The following is a 21108-nucleotide window of genomic DNA, read 5'->3' on the forward strand; positions in this document are numbered from 1 at the left end:
CAGAATGAGATTAAGTCAGAGAAAAACGCCCCAAATTAGTACGATAAATTCAGCCTACAGATCACAACCCACTCACCCCGTGTGGCAGTCACCCCTTACTGGGTGCCCACCGTGCGCAGCCGCTCTCCCACACACTGAGGAGACAGCACCGAGTGGAATGGTGACCCTCCCTGGCCCTCACGGAGCTTACACCCTAACTGAATCTTACAGATTAAATAAACAGAAGTAAAATACGTTAGACAATAAATGTAGGAAAAAACAGCCAGGAGAGGGGGCCCAGTGATAGAGTTTAAACTCGGATAGTTTGGATCAGCTTCACCTGTGCTGAGGCTTGAAGGAGGTGCGCTGGGGGGAGAGGCCTGACAGGCACCTGCAGAGGGAGAGCAGCCCAGGGCCGCCGGCGTGAAGGCCTGGGTACAGAAGCGTGCCTGCCGCAGCTGAACAACAGCCAGAAGGCCCGTGCGGCGAGAGGGAAGGGTAGTAGGCCACAAGGCCAGGAACACGGGGGAAAGTGGGGTACAGTCACACAGCACCCTGAATCATGCAGTTTGTACTCTGAGTGCAAAAGGGAACCCCTGGTGGGTTCTGAGCTTTAACAGCCTATGTTCTAAAAGGACCACCCAGGCAGTGGTGTGGAGGAGATGCCACAGAGGGCACAGAATGGGAAGAACAGCAGGTAGGAGGCTCCTGCTCTGACCCGGGTCGGAGGTGACGGTGGCCTGGACCAGGAGGAAGTGCGGAGGAAGGACCCGAGCCAGGGTATTTTCTGAAGGAAGACTCGTGAGATTTCCTAACAGATTAAATACGGGGGCTGACGGAGAAGAGTCAAGGATGATTCCGGCTTATAGTCTAAGGGATAGGGGATGAAGGCGGCATCAACCGAGATGGGAGAGACTGCAGAGGAGCAGGTTTGGGGGCGTTGCGGGGGGAGAGCTTTAATTTTAGACATATTAAGTTTGAAATACCTGACACCCAAGTACGAATGTCATGCCTGCAACTCAGGCCCTCTCATCATGGACAACATTTAAATTGGCTCAGTTACCTCTGAGCTACAGGAGACCAGATGCAGCAAGTTCAGAAAGAGGGGCTTTAGAGGCTGACATACGAGAAGAAATGGCAGGTGCAATCCAACAAGGACAGAGAAGAGAGCAGTGAAAGGCAGGCGTAAGGACTTGAAAAGCATCATCGTCAAGAGACTTTCAAAGAGAAAGATTAATAAAGCGAACTTCAAAAGCCTGACGGCTTCACTACAAAATGACTGAAAGTCATGATGAGCACGTATAGTCACAGATTCCTACATGGTAGTCAATACAGTGTTTAACAAGGGCGGGCGGCGTCCAGTGCATGTTAGGCGTCCTCCTCAAACGGCCGAAACAAATTTGGTTCTTAAAGAAGCGAAGGTATGGAAGACGACAACTCTCCAAAGAGCCTCAACAAAGCAGGCACTGTTATAAACCAAGTTATACCTTAAATGTTTTAAAAAATCAGGATACCATACTTACACACGGCAAAAAATTTTTTTTAATTGCACATGATTTTTATGAATCTGTAAGACACATCTAATATAGCAAAAAAAGAAAATTCTATATTGCAATGGTCTACACATCCATACTAGAAGCAAGCTCTTGGTGATTCCAGCAAAGGTATTACCATCCCCAGAACACAGTAGGGGCTCAACAACATACTAAAAATAAACAGGTTAGACATAATTCTTTAAAAAGTCAAGTTCTTCCTTCTCTTGCCCCTGAGCAGATAGGTATAAACTAAGGCCTCATGGAGCCTTGCACAGTTAAATAAGAGTAAATCAATATGCCTCAATATTGTAAGATCAGGAATGACCATAATAGCTAACCATTATCAGTATGGTTCATAAACATAATGGATTTTAATATAAACTGTGAATGAAATCAAATCAGAAAATTATTTCTAGGCTATCTACCCTTGTGCAAGGCACGTATTTCAAGATTCCTAGGCTCCAGTGGCACACCTACTGTGGCAGCTACTTACAAACAACTGCCAGGAGTGAGTCACCCACACACAGGCAGTGTTACTTCAAATGGAAGGAGACTGAAGTACGCGCAGAGCACCTGACAACCCCCCAGGGGACAGAAACCGGGATCCGGGAATGCCTCATGACAACGTGGGTGCCGCCTGGAGCTCTGGAACATTCAGTGGCACCTGGTGTACCCCAGGGAGGAACGTGATCAGGTCTCCGCCCTTCAGGACACTGCAAGCTGAGTACAGATCGCTCCCAAGGCCCTGAGCGGCAGCTGCGATGTGTTGTCAGAGAAGGGGGGGTGTCGGTTCTTAGGAAAAGTCACTGCAGAAGTACCACTGACCTTGAACAACATGGGTCTGAGCTGTATGGGTTCACTTACATGGGATTTTTTTTCAATAAATATATTGGAAAAATATTTTGAGATGGGTGACAATCTGAAAAAATTTTCTCTAGCTTACTTTATTATAATACAGTGTATAATCTATGTAATGTACAAAATACGTGTTGTTTATGTTTTTGTTTATGTCATTGGTAAGGCTTCTGGTCAACAGGCTACTGGTAGTCAAGTTTTGGGGGAGTCAAAGCTATACATGCATTTTCAATGGCACAGGGGGTCAGTGCCCCAATTCCCGTGTTGTTCAAAGGTCAACTCACTGTCTGAGCCAAGACACTAGAACTGTGTGAGAACTTGCCACGGTGGGAAGGCAAGGCCACACTCCAGACACAGTAAGTCCAGCTGGTCAGCAGACACGACTGGGACACGTATGATGTCCTGTGTCTCAGGGCTAGTGCTGTGGTGGAAAAAGGGACAAAGGTCTTGCCTTCAGAGAGTTTACAGTCTAGGTGGGGAAGGTAGACAAACACACACAAATACCTAGGTAAGACTTTGGGACAGTGACATGCATTATAAGGAAAATAAAGCAGAGCAATGGAACAGAGATTGTTTAGGGGAACGCAGTATCCACTCTAAGGTCTGAGGTGACATGTCTCCGGTCTCATCAGCCTGACATCCAAATGATTAAAAGGAGGTAGCCATACAAAGGTGCAGGGGAGAAGGATCCCAATCACGGGGAACAGTAAATACGAAGGCTTAACACAGAAATAACCCTAGCGAGTGTGAGTGGGGAACAGAATGACAGGGGACACGATCAGATGCAGACAGAGGAAGGGAGTGGCTGCCTGGCTGTTGACAGTAGTGTTTCCTCTCCCTCCTGGGGTGTGGCTACTCTGCCTCCCTAGCCTCCTCTGCGGGTGGGTGGGCGTGAGGGACTGGATTCTGGACAGTGGAATAGAAAACAGAATGAGGATGCCATTTCAAGGCCAAAGCTTTTCAGATGTGGGTGTCTTCCCTGCCTAAGCTTTTTCCCACCCGCCAGCAGGACACAGATAGTGACAGGTAATATGTAAGACATGACACTATATATGAATGTATACATATAGTAATAATATACAGAGCACATACACTAATATATAATTAATATGTATTTTGGGTTCATCATGATGAATATACTATTTAAGCCTGCATGCCTGGATCCCCCACACCCGCGCTCCCACCTCTACCTGTTCTCCTCACGTGCTCCCCTGCCTCTAGGACTCCCCCTCCTTCACGCTCCACACACCATCCATTCTTTAAGGCCCGTGTCAAAGCCTCCTGTTGAGATTTTCTTAACATTACTCCAATTTGAGGTAATCTCTCCATGTTATGGATTTGCAAAGGAATTACTCTCTATATTAGTTCAAAAAAGACACATTCTAGTGTCTTAGATCTTAAATTTCACTTACTTGTTCCTTGACTCTCCAGTTAAGATGTCAGTTTCCTTAAGAAAAATCCATCTTAACCTTCTTTGTATTTCTTAGGAGTCTAGTATAATGCTGAATAGATGATGAGCATTCAATGAATATTTATTTCAGGCAATAAAGTAGTTAAGACTTTGAGGAATATTTCACCACAATAAAGAAAGCAAAACTCTTAGAAGCAGACTTAAACAACTTGGAAGAAAGAACTTAAACAGCTCATCCAGGAAGGCTGAGTAATGTCACTGTGCCTACCGGTAGATTTCTACCCCTGGGGGACTCACCTATGTCCACGTCCGTGAAGCCCTCCGCGCTTATTGCGTCCACCGTGCTCTTGTCTATTGTGTCTAGACAAAGACTAGCAAGCTGCGGTTCATCAAACAATCGAGCCTAAACATTTTAAAAGATACTTATTTTAGTTTTGTAGTTAATTTGCCTTCAGGCTGTATATATTCAAAGTTAATATTAATGGCTGATTATATAAAAGCACCTACTTTAAAACCAGTTATAGTGTCCATGTATTCTTAAAACTTTTCATTTCACAATCAGAAATGAAAAGCTAGAAGCACAAATGCCCTGTTGACAGAACAAAGTCACATTACCACCAGCAGCACTTTTGTTTTTACTTTCACATGCTTATACATATATTGCCTACTTTCCTATATATTACTTATTTTGATCCTTAACAAATACTCTAGGTCAGACAAAGCAGATATTAACCCATTTTCCAGATATCGAAACAGAAGCTCAGAGAGGTATACTGACTTTTACTATCATCTGGCTAGTTATGTATGTTGCACAACCAGTACTGAAATCCAAGTTTTTGGATTTTTTCACTAAATGCTATCAACTGTCAAGCATCCCAGTACAAACACATCAAATTAATTTTTTTCCTCCATTTCTGTCTTGGCTGAGGGGGAGAGAATGAAGTACTTTATATAAAAAAAGTATTTTATATAAAAATGAAGTAGTTTATATAAAAATAATTTCTAATTTAAAGCATGAAAGCTCTAGGAACTTAAGGAAAAACTAGGCCTAACAGAAAAGCAAATTAATAAATTCACATGATGGAACAATGAGAATGAACCATATAACTACATACAACATGGATGAATTCTACAAACATGATGATAAACAGAAACCACAACACATACTGAGCAAAAGAAGATATATTCTTTATGATTCCAGTAAAGCTAACCCAGGCTTTAAAAAGTCAGAAGTCAAGCTTATAATATGTGATTAATCAGGATGCATATTTTAATTCAAAATGAGTTTAAAGCGGGGAGGGACGGTAATCCAAACTCCCATGAGATTTTTGAAATCCTTAACTCTGAGAAAGGAGATGTGATGATAGGTATGCCGATGACCAGTCTTTCATTCTGGCCTAGGGTCAGCTCTGCTTACATTTAATAGTCTGGGCAAACACAAAATGCACAGAGGTACTCATGCTGTGCATTCAGGCTCCTGAAGAAACCCACTGAAAATGCTGCCAATTAACTGACCACACCGTAAACACCACCATTATTTGGCAGGGTTGATGACCCTTCATTTAACTTTAAAGTAAAATTCATTTTCAAAGGATTTGATAACCATATGCTACTGAACAATGATAAGTATCTCCAAACAGTTATTCTGTGTTTTATGAAGGAGAGAAAAGAGCATTAAACACACTGGCTTAAATTTAAAATAGATAGATGTATATTATATGTGATATATAATTATTATATAAAAATATTTTAAATCAGTAGAACATATCTTAAAATTACAGAATCCTCAAATATATGTGAAAATGTTTTTCTTAGATTATATACTGGGCTTACTTATGTTAATTTGTTGGGTAAAATTTTTAATACATTTTAGTCCTAAATAATGATATACAAAATCTGTTTTAATAGAATAAAATTAACTCTATTTCATGCAATTTTCCCTTGAAATTTTTATATAAAAATAATTTCAAATTTATAAAAAGTTGCAAGTAAAAAAAACAGCCCTTTCCCCAAATGTACCTATCTATATGTTATTTATCTAGTATTTTGCTTCATTTATCATTTGTGCTCTCAATGTGCATCACACAAAATACATATGTAAATGGCATAATAATCCCTGCCTTATCTAACCCAGAGGGCTCATTAAGGATCAAAATAAGTCGTGTAAGAAAACAGGCAATGTATATGTGCATGTGTGTATATATATTTGGAGCAGGGGAGTGCTGACCCATTCATTAATAAATTACATGCCTCACAGACCTTACCCTTAAATACGTCAATTAGCTTTGGTAAATCGTACAGTGTTTTTGTCTAACCCACTGTCTATATTCCAGTTTTGACAGCTGGCATATAATGTTTTTTATAACACTTTTCCTCCTAGTACAGTTGCCAGTCTAGTATCATAGTTCAGGTAAAGTATTCAGTGAATGAAATTCTAACATCAGCAAATATTTTAATTGACCAACTCAACTATATTTTTTAGTGTTCATGTAAAAACTGATCTTTTACTCTAGGAAAAAGATTTTTATTAAAATTATTTTATTCACAATAGCACTATTTCAGTTATTCCTTAGATTACATAGGTAATATCAAGTTTCCCACGGAATCTATCACTGCTATGTAGAGTAAAATAAATTAATTGACTCAAAATTCAGACCGTGTCTGATATTACCTCTCATAAAATATCACTTCATGTGATTGTATCGCTTCATAAGAAGTATTTCTCCCTGTATGAAGCGCGCTGGCACAGTAACTGGCCTTTGTCTTAAAGTGCGGCTGGCATAGCTCCCGAGTGACTGAACATGCTCGGTTCAGACGACCCCCTGCGCAGGAACAAGCACACATGACACTCCGTGGCCTCAATCACATGACTCCACCGATGAAAGATAAGTGAGTGACACCAGGCGCTCAGGCGGTGGTGACACACTAACAAGTTCCTTTTTCTCTCTAGTGGTACCTGTGAACCCTCGTTACTCAGAATCACTAGAATCATCTTAAAGCCTGTTGGAAATTTAGACTCACAGGTCCTACTTTGTACCTACTGAACTAGAAACTGTATTTCAACTGTCAAGGTTTAATTTATTCGTTTCTGAATTTTATGACTGAACTTTTAAAAATAAAAGTAATTAAGTGGTCCTTTCCACACACATTAAAACTCCTTGGAAAATAAAGAATCTCATGAATATCAACTTTCTTATGTGGTCTTCATCACAAATTCAAAAGGGGAAAAAATGCACAGAGAGAACGTTATCAGCCACAGAACCACAGTCAAGTCATTTCTCCTCTCTGTGCCTTACTCTTCATCCATAGAATGGCGACAGTAAGAGAGCCTTTAGGAGGACACCGGCGCCTCCTGAAGTGACCGTGGGCATTAAGTGCAGCAATGCACACAAGTGGCTGAGCAGGGAGCCCAGCACCCAGCGCCCCCTCACGCGTGCCCTGGTGCCTCATTGCGTCACACGCCGCCAGCACTCAGCTCTAGGGCTGAGGCCACGTTCTACCACTTGCTGTCTGGGCTTCCACTGCATCTTAAAATGGGGCTAATAATAGTAAACAACATCACAGAGCTGTAACGAGGACTGAATGTCATAATCATGCCAAGGGACTCGCTTAGAGTCCAGTCCTCTGCATGTGCAGACATGGGGTCCTGCGGTGACGGGCAGGAAGAGGTAACAACAGCAGGCTCTGCTCCTGTAGGCACAAATACTCAACGAAAGAAGATTTTTTTCAGAAAATGTGCTATACTTTCTATACAACAGAATGGACACAGAACTGGGGAACACGATGGGGCTCTGGCCCCATCCAGCCTGTTGTGAGACTCTAGGCAGTAGTTATGCGACCCAGGCTTTAGGTTTTGCATTTGAAAAATGAGAGGGCTGAGCTAGGGGACACCTGTGATTATTCCCAGTACTAATATTCAGTAGGACTATAGAGTATCAGCTGAGATATTTTTTTCCCTCATTTTAACCTGCCTCTAGAAAGACATGCTATCTCCAAGTAAGATAACATTCTGAGGTACTGGGAATTAGGATTTCAACACATGAACTGTGGGGGGCACAACTCAACCCATAACAACACATGGTCATAGGCTACCTTAGAGTTTTTAAAACAATTCATACAAGAGTGTTGTAACATTGTTAAAAAGAAAATAAGCAAGTTATTTACATCTAAGGTATGAAGCTCAGATTACAGGCATTTAACAAATGCTAAGTAGTATATGGTAAGGCCTGGCTAATGGTTCCACAGATGTGTTTAGTTTGTAAAAAAGCTCATCAGACTGTACACTTAGGACATGTGTACTTTTCTGTATGTATACTGTACTTAGTGAAAACTTTTTAAATGTCAGAAAAAGTGTATTTCAAATAAGACTTAAATTCTAACTTTCCCAGGAAGCAAGCTCACAGATTTAAGTCCAAAGACAGTAATCTCAGAACTTTTTTGGACTTGAAATACTCAATCTTTACTCCAAATCCAACAAAAATTGACAACGAAGATGTCTGGAAAACTTCATGCCATCGTATGTGCAATCACAGCAGGAGCTCTGCTGGATCCTGACCCCAACTCCAATCCCAAAGAGCTGTGTAACTGGGTCCCAACACCCCATTCATATAAGGTTCAGCTTCTTTACCAATATGATACTGTACTAATCCTCATCTGCTTTTCTATCTCAAATCATATACATCTGGTGTAGTTCCCTAAATGGTACTTTAAAAATAATTTACATATACAGTCGACCCTTGAACATCACGGGACTTATGGGGGCTGACAACCCACACAGCTGAAAATCCTCACATCTCATATAACTTTAATTCCTCAAAAACTTAACTACTAATTACCTACTACTGACCGGAAGCCTTACCAATAACATAAACAGTTGATAAACACATATTTTGTATGTTATATGTATAATTATATACTTTATTCTTACAATAAAGTAAGCTAAAAAAATGTTTTTTCAAATTGTCACAAATCTCAAAAAAATTTTTCCAATGTAGTTACTCAAAGAAATTCGCACAGAAGTGGATGGACCCCTGAAGATCAAACCGTGTGTTCAAGGGCCAGTGTACTTCAAAATGATGACACAGAACTAATTCTCCAGGAGATAAATATTCATATATGGTTAAACTCAACTTTTAAAGCTACAATGACACACACCTTAGCTACATTTACTTACCTGAGTAAGTAGCATAAAGGCATTATCTGCCCTAAGATGCTTGGTGAGAAATTCCACACAATGCGCTTCCAGGGCTGGAACTGCGTATTTCTTGGCCGTATAGAGAGTGGTCATGACTGTTTCTGGGCCAATCTGAACTTCATCTGAATATAGAAATCTGTAAAGCAATGGAGAAATTGCAGAGATGGACAGTAAACAATCTATCACAGTTCAACCACTAAGGAATATTTTATGAGGTAATGAGCAAACTGAAAAATAACCTGAAATTTGCATGAATTTCCAGGGCTACAGGGCATTTGCACATACATCATCTCCTTTTATTCTTACTCAACTCTGACAGGTAGGTAGTCTTTCCATTTTACACAGGAAACCAAAGTTAAACGAGGATCACCAGACAGACCCACGTCTCTCAGCCTGGTGTTCACAGGTCTGTCGGCACCCAGCGCGGCTCAGGAGGGCAGCACTTCGCCTCTCCATCCTTCTCCAAGGAGGCACGCTTCGGCCCATCAGCAGAGAACCGAGTGCGCACCTCTGTCAAAATATTCACTTACTCCCTCATAATGGTGCTTCTTATTCTGGGCATCTTTTACCCTGTCACGACTAGCAAATAACCAACGACGAGGAGGAACAAATGACGTTACTCTCTTAAATGACCCTTGTTATCACGTGCTTTTGGGTCTTTGGTGCCGTCCCCTCCCAGAACACTATCAGGTCAATACTGCCCCCACACCGGGTTCCAGCTGCCGGCTCACTGGACGTCAGCCTCACGGGGCTGCGGGTGGAGGCCGGGGCAGCTCTGCGCACCGGCAGGCCCCCCTGCGGCTCCTCCGGCGCCCCTGTGCTCACTGCCCAGTTCTCAACCGCACCAGGACAGCGAGAATACCGGAGAAGCAGGCAGGGCATGAGGAACACAACCGGGTCTGAGCCAAAGTAAAGCCCAAGTATCAGAACACTCACTACTCTTGGAGTCCCAGGGCCCAAGGCATCAACCAGTGTGGAAGAAAACCGACTGCCTCTTCCAGAACACGCCCCTAAGCCCGAGTGGGTGAGGAGGGTAAGTTCCACCTCATGTCCCTCCCTCTGCCTTCCACCTTCCTCTTCTCTTATCCCCGTGGCCATGGCCGCCACCCAAGACGAACCCCCCCCAGCTGATTACACCCAGCTTCTCCCCTGGCCAAACGCTGGCGCTGCCCCATAATCATCACCATGCCCACAACGCCGCCATCAGGCAGAGGCTGCTCATGCCCACACTGCCCCGCCTCTGGGGCGCAAGAGGGCTGCTGTTCTGCAGGATTACATGGTTTCACAGCATTTCTTCCAAAACCTCCTTTCAGAAACTCAAGTCCGTCATCTCTCCCACCCTCCAAACACTCCCTCAACATTACGTGCCCCACTCTGTGGTGAGTGGAGGTCAGTAAAAGCCAGGTAGGGCACAGTCCCTTACAGTCAGGGGAAGGGGATGACAGAGAGGGAATTCCCATCTGCTGAGCCATCTACCACGCGTCAGGTGCCGATGCAGTTAATCCCCCGGCAAGGAAGGCAGGGGCCAGTACCTGCATTTTAAAGATGGGGAAACACGAGGGCTGTCTAGGTGACAGCCCTGCTGGGCACCCGCCTGCCTCACGGGGCAGGGCCGTGTGCACGGAGCCTGTCCGGGCTGCAGCTGGGCCCTGGTACCCGATGCCACAAGTGCACTTCCCCAGGAGTGCAGAACAGCACGCCCACCTCACTGTGCTCCGCTGAGGATCAATGTAAATTTACACACGTCAACGGTTCTGAATAGTGCCTGACACATACTTCGCCTCGGGTTAGGTCCCCCCTGCCAGCCTTCCCGCCGCTCTTCTCCCCGGCAACCACACACTGAGGCGCCTACGAGTTCTTGGGGCTCCTTCACTCCGTTCTCCTCCGTGGCATCATGTCTCAGGTTTACGAATGCAAAAATGTTCTCAATTCTCAAGTCTCCAAGATGGTATAAAGCTAAGTTTCAAAAGTTCCTTTCTGTTCCCTGAATTACCCTCGTCCTTGAGGATTAGCTAGCTGTTCTCGGTCTTTCTCATTCAGGTTCTGACCCTCCCTGGCGTCAAACGGTAACGACTGTCTCTAGTTCGAGATCGTGGAGGCCACTGTCTTTGCTGCTGTGTAGGTAGGTCTGTTGTCCCGCTAAAACCAGCTCCAAAATGGAACGGTTGGCAGGAGCTGTGTGCGGAGGTTTGCTGCCCAGCCCCCTGCACTGTGGGAAACTGGCTTTCAGTAAGGACCCCCAGCACCGGTGCCCTGCAGCCCCCGAGCCATGCCGGCCTTCAGCTCTCCCCAGGCACTCTGTTCAGTTCACTTAAGAGGAGCTGCCAACTGTCACCAGGAGATCTGCCACAACTGGTGGGGGGCGCCATCAGCAGGCTTTAAACTGAGTCTCACCTTTGAGCCCCACTTCTCATTTCACCTCCTCACTGGAGCCTTGCTGGGGCCCTGGGCTCCAGATTCACCCCCCCATCTCATCATCCCCGCTTCCAGCTGCCTCGTCCCATTTCCACACTGTTGTACTCCAACCCCTCTGCGTTTTTCCCTCTGCACCATAAAGCGTTTATTCCCTGGGCTATTTCTTTACAGCCCCTTCACTGGGACAGAGAGAAGGCTGACAGCTGCTCGGTCCCCTTCCTGAACTAGAAACCTATGAAGTTTTTGTTTTAGAGGTGAGGTAAGAATCTTTACATGTGCTTGAATTTTTTTCTCGGGCACACATTACTAGAGTTACACAGAGCAGCGCTGCGGGCCTGTGTCGCCGCCCGCCTTTGGACGAGCGTAGAGCGGCCTGAAGGACACGAGCGGCACACAGCTCCGGTGCAGAGGCCGTGAGCGTGTCCAATGCAGATGACAGGGAGGCCCGGGAAAGCTTCCTGGAGGGATTTCCACCTGAAAGGAGACCCGGAAGAGGACAAGAGGGTGGGAAGTACGTTTCAGAAACAAGAAAGAATTGGGTTTTTAGACTATTCTGCGTGAGACACTCCCCCAAGGAAACTGCTCTTCCTAAATCACCCTTTGGTGATGCACCTTCGGCTTGTACCCAGGATTACTTTAAAGGAACATCTCTATCTGTATTGATAGACATACGCTGAGGACTGTTTCAGTAAAGCCTTCTCTAGGAGGTGACCTCACCAAGAATTTTTTTTTAGGTTTTATCATCAGATAGACTTGTGCATCTCCTAAGCAGTTGGTTTATTTTTAATCTGAGAAACTATGAATTGTAGTGACTAACCAGGTTTCTCTTTTCACATTAGCTGCTAAAATGACTAATATTAAGTCTGTAGCCTACCTACTGTGTGCATTTTTGCATTAGCTTCATCTGGGCTCCATTTTCTTTCTTACCCTTGCATTTCTTAAAAGACACTGGTTCTTTTTGGAGTAGCACAGGTTACAAATTAATACTGTACTAAAAAAATAAAAAAAGGAACTCTATGTTTCTTATATTGTTTTCCCTACAACTTTCCTACAGTACCAGGCATGGTGTTGGGACCTAGCTAAGCCTTAATACCTGTGAGCTGACCAGACAAATCAATGCAGATTTGCATTTAATACTGGTAGGGAAACAATTTTCACTTCTGTTAAGAAAAAAGGCTGCTTAAAAATCCAAGAATCACCTTTGTTCAATTTTATTTACATTTTCTTACATTGTTTAATTATTAAAATTGCTAAAATTTTTTAAAAGCCAAGGTTTACAAAATGTAATTAAAAATTAAACACGATATTACCACAATTCTTTGTGCTTTAAAGTGAACATTTCAGCTCTTATATACAACCCTTAAGGACAAGACAGAGATATACATTTAAAAATTATATCATCAAACCATTTCCTATTTTCTCCCCAAAGAATGGTTTTCCAAAAAGATAAAACTTAGGTTATGCTTAAGTAAAAATACTAAAAGGCTAAGGTGAAACTTGATTTTAAATTAGGGAAATCACAAGATCATTCATTCTAAGAAACACATGGCTACTCATTCACTCATTCTCCAAAAAATATTTATTGGGGGACTACAAAATGCCAGGCACTGTGACAGATACCAGAAATACAAATATGGGTAAAACAGCTCTGCCCACAGAAAGCTTATGGTTTGATAATGAAATGATCACGGGTAATGCCCTAACAGAAATATATGCATAGTGCGACACTGATTTCTAAGGATGGCTCCAATAAATCGTACCTTCACGCATACTTGCCACATAATAAATCTGGGCGGCTCCTGTGTGACTCCCTGTGTCGCCCCACCAGCAGTGACATGTTGCTGGTCTGGAGCCTAAACTTTGAGGATTTTGAGGATGCTGGCAGCTTCTGCTTCTGCGCACTCAGAAGCCATGAGCTTCTATCCAAGAAGTAAGCCCTGCTTGGAAGTCAGCAGCAGGAGCCAGCAGGGAGGCAGAAAGGCCCAGTCATCCCAGAATCGGAGTCAGACGTCCAGATGACACCACCCCAACTGCCATCTGAGCCCAGCTGCCCGGAGACCTGAAGGAGGTGTTGTAAGAAGCACCCAGCTGACCTCTGTCGACCCACACGACTGAGAGAGAGAATGAACCTGTTTGAGCCATTAAGTGTTGGAGTGATTTGCTCCACAGCAGTAGATATAAAACTTACTGTAAGAGTTAGATGAGGCAGAGCCCAATTCTGCTTGCAACTGTTAAGAATTAAGTGATGTTTTGTAGAAGAAGATGTAAAGCCTGACGGATATCTGAAGTGTAGTGAAGATCTTCCGGGCAGAAGGACGGAGAAATACAAACGCAGGGAGGCCTCAGAAGGCAGGCATTGTTTACAGACAAAGGCCATTCAGTAGTTAGAGTTGGGGTCCTGATAAGATGGGCACAAAGGCCTTGTGCACCTGTCCAAGTGTTCAAACTCCATCCAACAGGCGAAAAGAAGTCACTAAAAGATGCAGGGGCAATGAATTTGAGGGCGATAGATGACTACTAGAGAGAGAACTTTGTTAGCAGTGTGAAAAACAGACAGAGCGAAGTCTAAAGGCAGTGGTTTGGTTGAAGCAACACAAATTAGATTAGAACCCTCAGGAATGGTCCAAAAAGGATGAGAAACAGGTGGAACAGACTGGGCCCAAACTACAGTTTGGAGGTCAGTCCCCTACTGACCCACTGAGAAAGAATATGCATGACAAGAATAAATGATTGTTTTCTTAAAGCCCCTTAGTTTTGGGGTGCTTTACAGTATCACTGTGGCAAAAACTGACTGATAACAAGAGCATAATATTCAGTGTGCCTGCTCAGACTGTTCTGAAACTCCAGGTCCCCATTCTAGCAGTCCACTCTTACGACTCGCCTTGGGTATCTAGGAATTCTCGGTCCTGCCTTCCAAGGATACCCAGATGCCGACGGCTTCTCATCGCGGCCACTGCCATCACTCTGGTATGACCCACCACCGTCTTTTGGTGGTGCTGGACTACTGCAAAAAGCCTCTTAATTCAACTTCCTGCTCCCATTTTACTCCTGCTACAGTCTAATCTCCAAAAGGCTGCCAGAATGAATTTTTTAAAAAGTAAATTAGATCACAGTATTCCCCTATTCAAAACGCACCACTTTCCCTGTGGCACATCAGCTGAAGCTCCAAGTCCCTGACAGGCAGCAGGGCCCTTCACGACCCTGTGCGGCCTGTCTTTGTGACCTCTTCTTAGTTGAGGGCCTTAAATTCGCTTTTCCCTGCTTAGAATGCTCCTGCCCTTATGCCTTGATAGTTTTTCTTCAAAACACGTATCATACTTGACATTAAGTCTCTGCTTCTCCTTGCTGGATGGTAAGCTCCGTGCGGAGATGCCTCTGCTTGTTCACAGCGGCATCCGACATCTAAACGAGGGCCTGGCACAGGGGACGCACTCATATTTCTCAAATGAACAACTGAAGGACATCACTTAGAGGTCAGGCAGATCAAAAGCAGTTTCTTAAAGTGGCTCAAACTCAAGTTTAAAAGCCTTTAATGTTAACTAACTCAAGTCGTAAACATCATAAAGGTAAACCCAAGCTAACCCAAGTTGCTTTCCCAACTCAACACTACCACGAGACCTGTTTCTGTCACACAATGACAGGTGAGTAGGTGTGCTTCGTGACAGCCAATACAGAGGTGGAAACAATCAGCCGGGACATCACCGTGAGAACAGTACAGGGCCTGGAACCTGAGGACCAGCACCATGACTACACTAAAAATGGGGACATGATGAGCACTCTAAAATTAATTCATTTAATTTTCTACTGATGTGAAAGGACTAACAGCTCCAGAGAAAATTCAAAATAAGCATTTTCCCCTCTACATTCTTATCCTAACAGTCTCAACATTTTCTGAAAGAAAAAAGCTCAACAATATTTTTAAGATGAGTATTTAAAAATTTTTAGATCTCGAACTTAGCTGGTGTCAGTACTTAGAGTATTAAATGACCAGCAGGTGCCTCCTGCAAACACGACATTACCGTGGGAGGGAGGGATCAGCACCCCGGGGGATCACAACACAGACGGACCAACAAGCCACTCAAAAACACTAAGTCTAGAAAATCTAAACGGGCTGTAACTAGTCTTCCTAGTCGACTTCAAACTAGATCCTAGCTTTAGGGTTGTTTTCTCCCCCTTTATAAATGTAACCGAACTAAATCGCAGAAAATATAGGAAACAAAAGAAGGAAGAACAGGAACTCTCATCTTCCAGATTCCGCACACTCTGGCCAGGGGTTTAGCGGCCTCCTTCCACCCCTGTCTGCAGGTATGCGTGTTCCGTTTCAGTTTTGAACGGAAGCGGCCAATGCTGTTTATGAGGCACATTTTCCCGGTGGCTGGTATTGCCCAGTCTCCGGTTAGTATCACACATGGTTACATTACAACGAATGCACCTGGCATTCATTGTTTATCTGCTCCTGCCCTCCACCTGACTCCTTCCTCACAACTATAAACACTCCAGCTCTAAGTATTTTTGTATGCAACATTTTTTCAGGACTTGAATACTTCCCACCTGTGGTCCAAAAAACGTACAGTGCCAAGCTGTTCACCACTAACTGTCAGGGAGGGAGAGCTCCTCCGATGGTATCTTTAAAAAATGGGAGGTTTCAGTAGAAGAGGACAAGCACTTCGCTTTGAATTTGCACTTCTTTAATGATGAATAAGGTTAGACATTCTTTGCTGGTTGTGTTTTCCTTCCCTACATTATGTATCCTGCCCTTTATCCGTTTACGAATGGGGTCGTGGAGGATTCTGCCTAGTCGCGTTAGCTTTGTCCTCCATTCCCTAGGTGTCCCTGCCTGAGCGGCGCGCCTTGTGGGCTAGTCGTGTGTTCACTGACCTGTTTTTGCCTCGATCCCACCCAAGACTCTGCTACACCTTCCCGGCACGGTGACACACTGGTCTTCGCGGGGCGCTGGCTCCGTCGCCCCGGGCAAGTCACTTGACTTTTTCTGGGTCTCCGTCCCATGGGTAAAACTGCGGACAACACCTCACCTCCCTAACTGGGCTTTTGCGAATAAAAGCTAGTAAATGCCAACCTATTAGCTCCCTCACACTCAACAAAATTGACCACGAGTCAATCTCCTCTCCTCAATCAAGAAGCAAACTGACACCGACGGCAGGATTCGTTTTTAAGCCAATGCGACCTTGTCTCCGGAGGCGCAGGGCGGGCGGAGCCGCGCCTGCCTGGGTGGGTGCGCGCTGCCGGGCCTCGACGGACAGGACCCAGGGCCCCGACACGGCCGGGCCCGCGGGGCTTTCCGCGCCCCCGTCCCCCGAGCAGAGGGCTCTGCAGGCGCCCCAACGGCAGGGCGCGGGGCCGCCACGCGCACCCCGGGGCCGCCGCGCTCACCTCAGCAGCGCCAGGAAGGCGGCGGGCTCCACGTCGGGCAGCTCGATCTCGGCCGACGTGGTGGCCATGCCGCCGTTGAACATGGCGTCGAAGACGGCGCTGCCGGCCGCCAGCACGAAGCGGTGCGCGGGGATGCGCTGCGGGCCCCCGGCGGCGGCGGCGCCGCGGCCCTTGCCCAGCACGAAGCGCACATCGCTGAGCAGCTCCGAGTTGAAGAGGAAGGCGAAGCGCTCCTTCAGCGACGCCTTGGTCGCCTGCCAGTTGTACAGTGGCTCCCGCGGCAGGGGCAGTAGGGGCCCCAGAGAGGGCGGCGGCGGCCCCGCGGCGCCCGCCTCCGCCTCGGGCCCCGGGCCCTGCTCGCCCGCGGCGGCCGGCCCCAGCGCGGCCATGCTCCGCGGCGAGTTTCCCGGCCTAGGCCGACCGCTCCTGCCGCCCCGCCGCCATCGCCAAGGCGCCCCCGGAGCCGGCCTGCCCCGCCCCTTCCGGGAAAGGCGCTTCCGGGGGCCGCGCGCAACGCCGCCGGGCCCGCCCCGCTGTGCTGCCGTGATGCGCGGGCGCGCGGCCGCCGGGGCGGGGGCGGGGGCGGGGCCTCCGTGCGCGACCCCGGGGCGGGGGGCGGAGCCGCTGCCGCCCCTCGGGTCCCTCCGGCACCCGGCGCCTCCTCGTCGGCCTGCGCCCCCGCGCTGGCTGCACCGGGAGGGCGCGCAGGGCACGGCCGCGGGGTCGAGGGGACGGGCCGCACGGGTCCTCAGCCCTCCCCGTGACGCCACCGCCTAGGAGGCGACCGGGGAGCCGGCTGGAACCCCTGCTCGGCCTGCAGCTGCGCCCTGGAGAGGAGCCTGCCTGCCCCTCCGTGGCTCCTCCGCCTCTGCTCCTGGTATCAGTGTGGACTCGCGGATTTTTAACAGGTTACATATTGTTCCATTGCCAAAAATTGGCCATATGTTAAATATCAAAAAACCCGCAAATCTTCCAAAGCAAAACTACCACAGGCTGTGTTATGTGGTAGGAAACAATAACAGCGGAAAGTATGAGGACACTGCGCCTTAAAACTTACAGAATGCAGTCAACGCTGAGCTGAAGGCTGAAGCATAGCCATTAACCCGTGTACTAAACTGGAAATACTGAGAATAAATTACGTAGAGGACTCTGGGAAGAAGGCAGAGCGGGAAGCACTAGGAATCTTATCTCTCCACCTAGACATCAGTTGCACTGGCAAGATCTGTCTGATGTTACTATTTTGGGGCTCTGGAGTCTGCTGAAGGCATGCCACTCCCAGGGGAAGAGAGTAAGTTGCTGTCAGCGTCAGGAAATTTCAGCTCTTTGCACGGTAGCAGCTGCACACCCAGCCACATGGCAGGCAGCTGCCCCCATACTCCTGGAGCTGCCTGCACACAGCCTGTGGGAGCCAGGGTGGGTAGAAACGCACAGTGCGCCAAATATTGGGGATCTGTGTTCTGATACCTGCTTCTGAACACAGAGATGCAAAGGCTTGAGCCACTGCTGCGCCTTCCTCCACTGTTGAAAGCCTCACCCCCGCCAGCTGAAGTGACTTCTAGGGGACTGAAAGGGCCAGCGCCCTTTCTTCCCCCTCCTTCATTTTTCACTTTTCCCCCTTTGGGAGCCAGACATTAAAGACTAATGCAGTTAAAAAAAACCAACAAACAAAAACTGTATAAATGGGGAGAATTAGAAAGTGACTATGCATTCAGGAAAAGGCTGGGAAGACCTTAGGTTTATACCTCAGGCTAATCCATGGCACAAGGACAGTTCACAACAATAAAAACAAAAAACAGCAAATCCTGGGAAAAAAGGAGAATCTGTTTTCCAGATTACTACATTACTAGATTCAAACATCCAGTGCTCAACCAAAAAAATCACAAGGCATACAAAGAAACAGGAAAGTATGGTCCATTCCGAGGGAAAAAAAGAAATCAAACTCCCTGAAAAAGACCTCCTGGCAGATATGCTAGACAGATTTTTAAAACCACCACCTTAAAGATGCTCAAAGAACTTAAGGAAGATGTGGAAAAATCAAGAAACCAATGCATGAGCAAAATGGAAATATCGATGAAGAGATAGAAAGCGTAAAATGAACCAAAAAGAAATTCTGGAGCCGAAAAGTATAATACAAAATTGGGTAGGACATTGTAGTGTATGGCAGTATTCTTGTGTGACCCTGCAGTGCCTTGACCTCTCTACCTCAGTTTCCTCATTCATAAATTTATTATTATATCATAATAAAAGCTATACATAGAGTTAGGAGTGGGTCCAGATTCTATGGTCTGAAGCTTACACAATTATGTGTGTGTGTTTGTTGGGGGTGGTGGTATATGGGTCTTCACTGCACAAGGCTTTTAAACTTTTCTATGTTTGAAATCATTAGAAAAATTAGAAGAGTATAATAGGAAACAGTCATAACAAATCGCATATTTTTAAAAAGCTGACAAGTATCACAAACAGCAAAAAATCCAGAAAGTAGCATACTCCTTTCTACTAAGGAGTTTCCTGAAACACTTCCATAACTTTTCCCCTGCAGTTTTGTCTCCATATAGTTGTCTCTTCACATGAACGTTATTTTGGAATATTATTTTCTAGATAAAAAACAGAAAAATTATATTTTTCCTCCAGTAGGATCAAAACAATTATTACTGGCTGCTTGGGAAAGTTTCTTCAGTTTCAGAACTTGGTACTGATAATATGCACATTTTTAGGATTATTGTGAAATCTGGGAAACTAAGTCTTTCTGTACGAGCTGTGACAGAGACTTTGAGGGTTGTGCCCTACGATGTAACACAGGAATTCCAATAAATTTTATTTTGTGTGATTCCTGTCACAAAAGGGTATGGTTATCGATAAATGTAATCAGTGAATTATCTAGAATATTCCCAAGAAGAGAGGACTTCTTTTTTGATCAGGTGCTAATAAGAACCAAGTCCTCCACTTACGATTTTACACTTCAAAGGAGTTCAAGACTTTTCCACAGACCAGCTTCTGTTGCTGTTTATTTTTACCTTGTTTTTCTCCACTACCCACATACTTCTGGGGCTGGGTCCCAGAGGATCCTATTATATTGCAGTAAGTGTTCTGGCCCTGTACCTTTGTACCAGGATGCTGGGTAAGCTGGCACACTAGTCAGTAGGAATATTCCTGGAAGTTACTATAATGGGCATGTAGCAAAAGTGACTGATAACCGCAAACAGATATCCTATTAAACCTTACTAAATGTATCCCTGATTCAGCTTCTCTTTAGTGCCAGAGGTCACTCCAGTGACAGAGGGAATTGTGATGGAAGATTTGTCAGAAACAACAGTCTTAATCAACTGTTGGTACAATATCTTATTTTGCCAATTTTACAAAAATATGACATTGTGTAAGTACATTATTAGGGCCCCTCCCAGGGTCTTGGAGGAGGTTTGCATACATGAAGAGCCATGAAGCTTAGGCTTCATCAGTTGCATGATAAATTGGCATCTGCACAGACCTGGTGTTAGTATATGGAAAGCATTTAGAACAGCACGGCAACAGAGCAAGTGCTCAATGAATATTATTGTTATTCATTACCGATATATAAATAGATAAAAGCAGACTAGGAAGGAAGTCCAGAAACAGACCCATTTATGTATGTATGTATGTATTGATTGATTGATTTTTGTTAGATTATATTTCACTCTCTACTCTAAAATAGACACCTGAAAGAATAAATCTATATATTAAAGAAGATAACAATAACAAAGAAGAAAAGGAACAGTAATAACAATAACAAGACATTGAAAAAACAGAATAAAGTGCAAGTTAAATGATCTGGTTTTAAGGTGGTGTTTCTAAACATAACACCAAAGACAATCTGTAAAATAAAAATACAGGCAGATTTGACATAAAAATCTCAAACTTCTATCTGTTTACAAATAAAGCACAATAAAAGTAAGAAGACACACTAGGAAAAATGTTTATATGCCTTATAACAAAAAGGACAGTATCCTTAATATATAAAGAGGCCCTGCAAATCAATAAAACAATACCCACTCATCCCCTTTTTAACGGACAAAGGATATGAACAGGAAATGCATAGAAATATAACCTTTCTGAGGCATGATTCAGAAATGTGTGCCCACAGTTAAAAATCTATGTATCTTTTGTCCCAGCAATTCTATACAGTAATTTATCCTGAAAATATAAGAGCTGGGATTAGAATTAAAAACAACAAGAAGGATATCAAAGCATTATAATTTTAAAATATGAAACAACCCAGACAAATGATTAGTTAGTAAATTATGGTATAATCAATCATATGATGGAGCAATAAATATCCAATGAAGAATGTTTAT

General features: G+C 45.0%; 1 protein-coding gene across 2 annotated transcripts in view; it reads right to left on the bottom strand.

Moving 5' to 3' along the window:
* Positions 1 to 17263, bottom strand: part of BTBD1 (BTB domain containing 1) — a 37782-nt gene extending 20519 nt beyond the window's left edge. For both annotated transcript variants that reach the window (XM_036931818.2, XM_036931819.2), the window contains exons 1-3: positions 16781 to 17263; positions 8954 to 9110; positions 4078 to 4183 (exon numbers count right to left, since the gene is read on the bottom strand). In XM_036931818.2, the coding sequence (XP_036787713.1) occupies positions 4078 to 4183; positions 8954 to 9110; positions 16781 to 17169 (652 nt within the window). In that variant the 5' untranslated portion in view covers positions 17170 to 17263. The remainder of the gene's footprint in view (positions 1 to 4077; positions 4184 to 8953; positions 9111 to 16780) is intronic.
* Positions 17264 to 21108: the final 3845 nt, after the last annotated feature.

The sequence above is a fragment of the Manis pentadactyla genome, chromosome 18, assembly GCF_030020395.1.
Source record: "Manis pentadactyla isolate mManPen7 chromosome 18, mManPen7.hap1, whole genome shotgun sequence".
Taxonomy (NCBI): Eukaryota; Metazoa; Chordata; class Mammalia; order Pholidota; family Manidae; genus Manis; species Manis pentadactyla.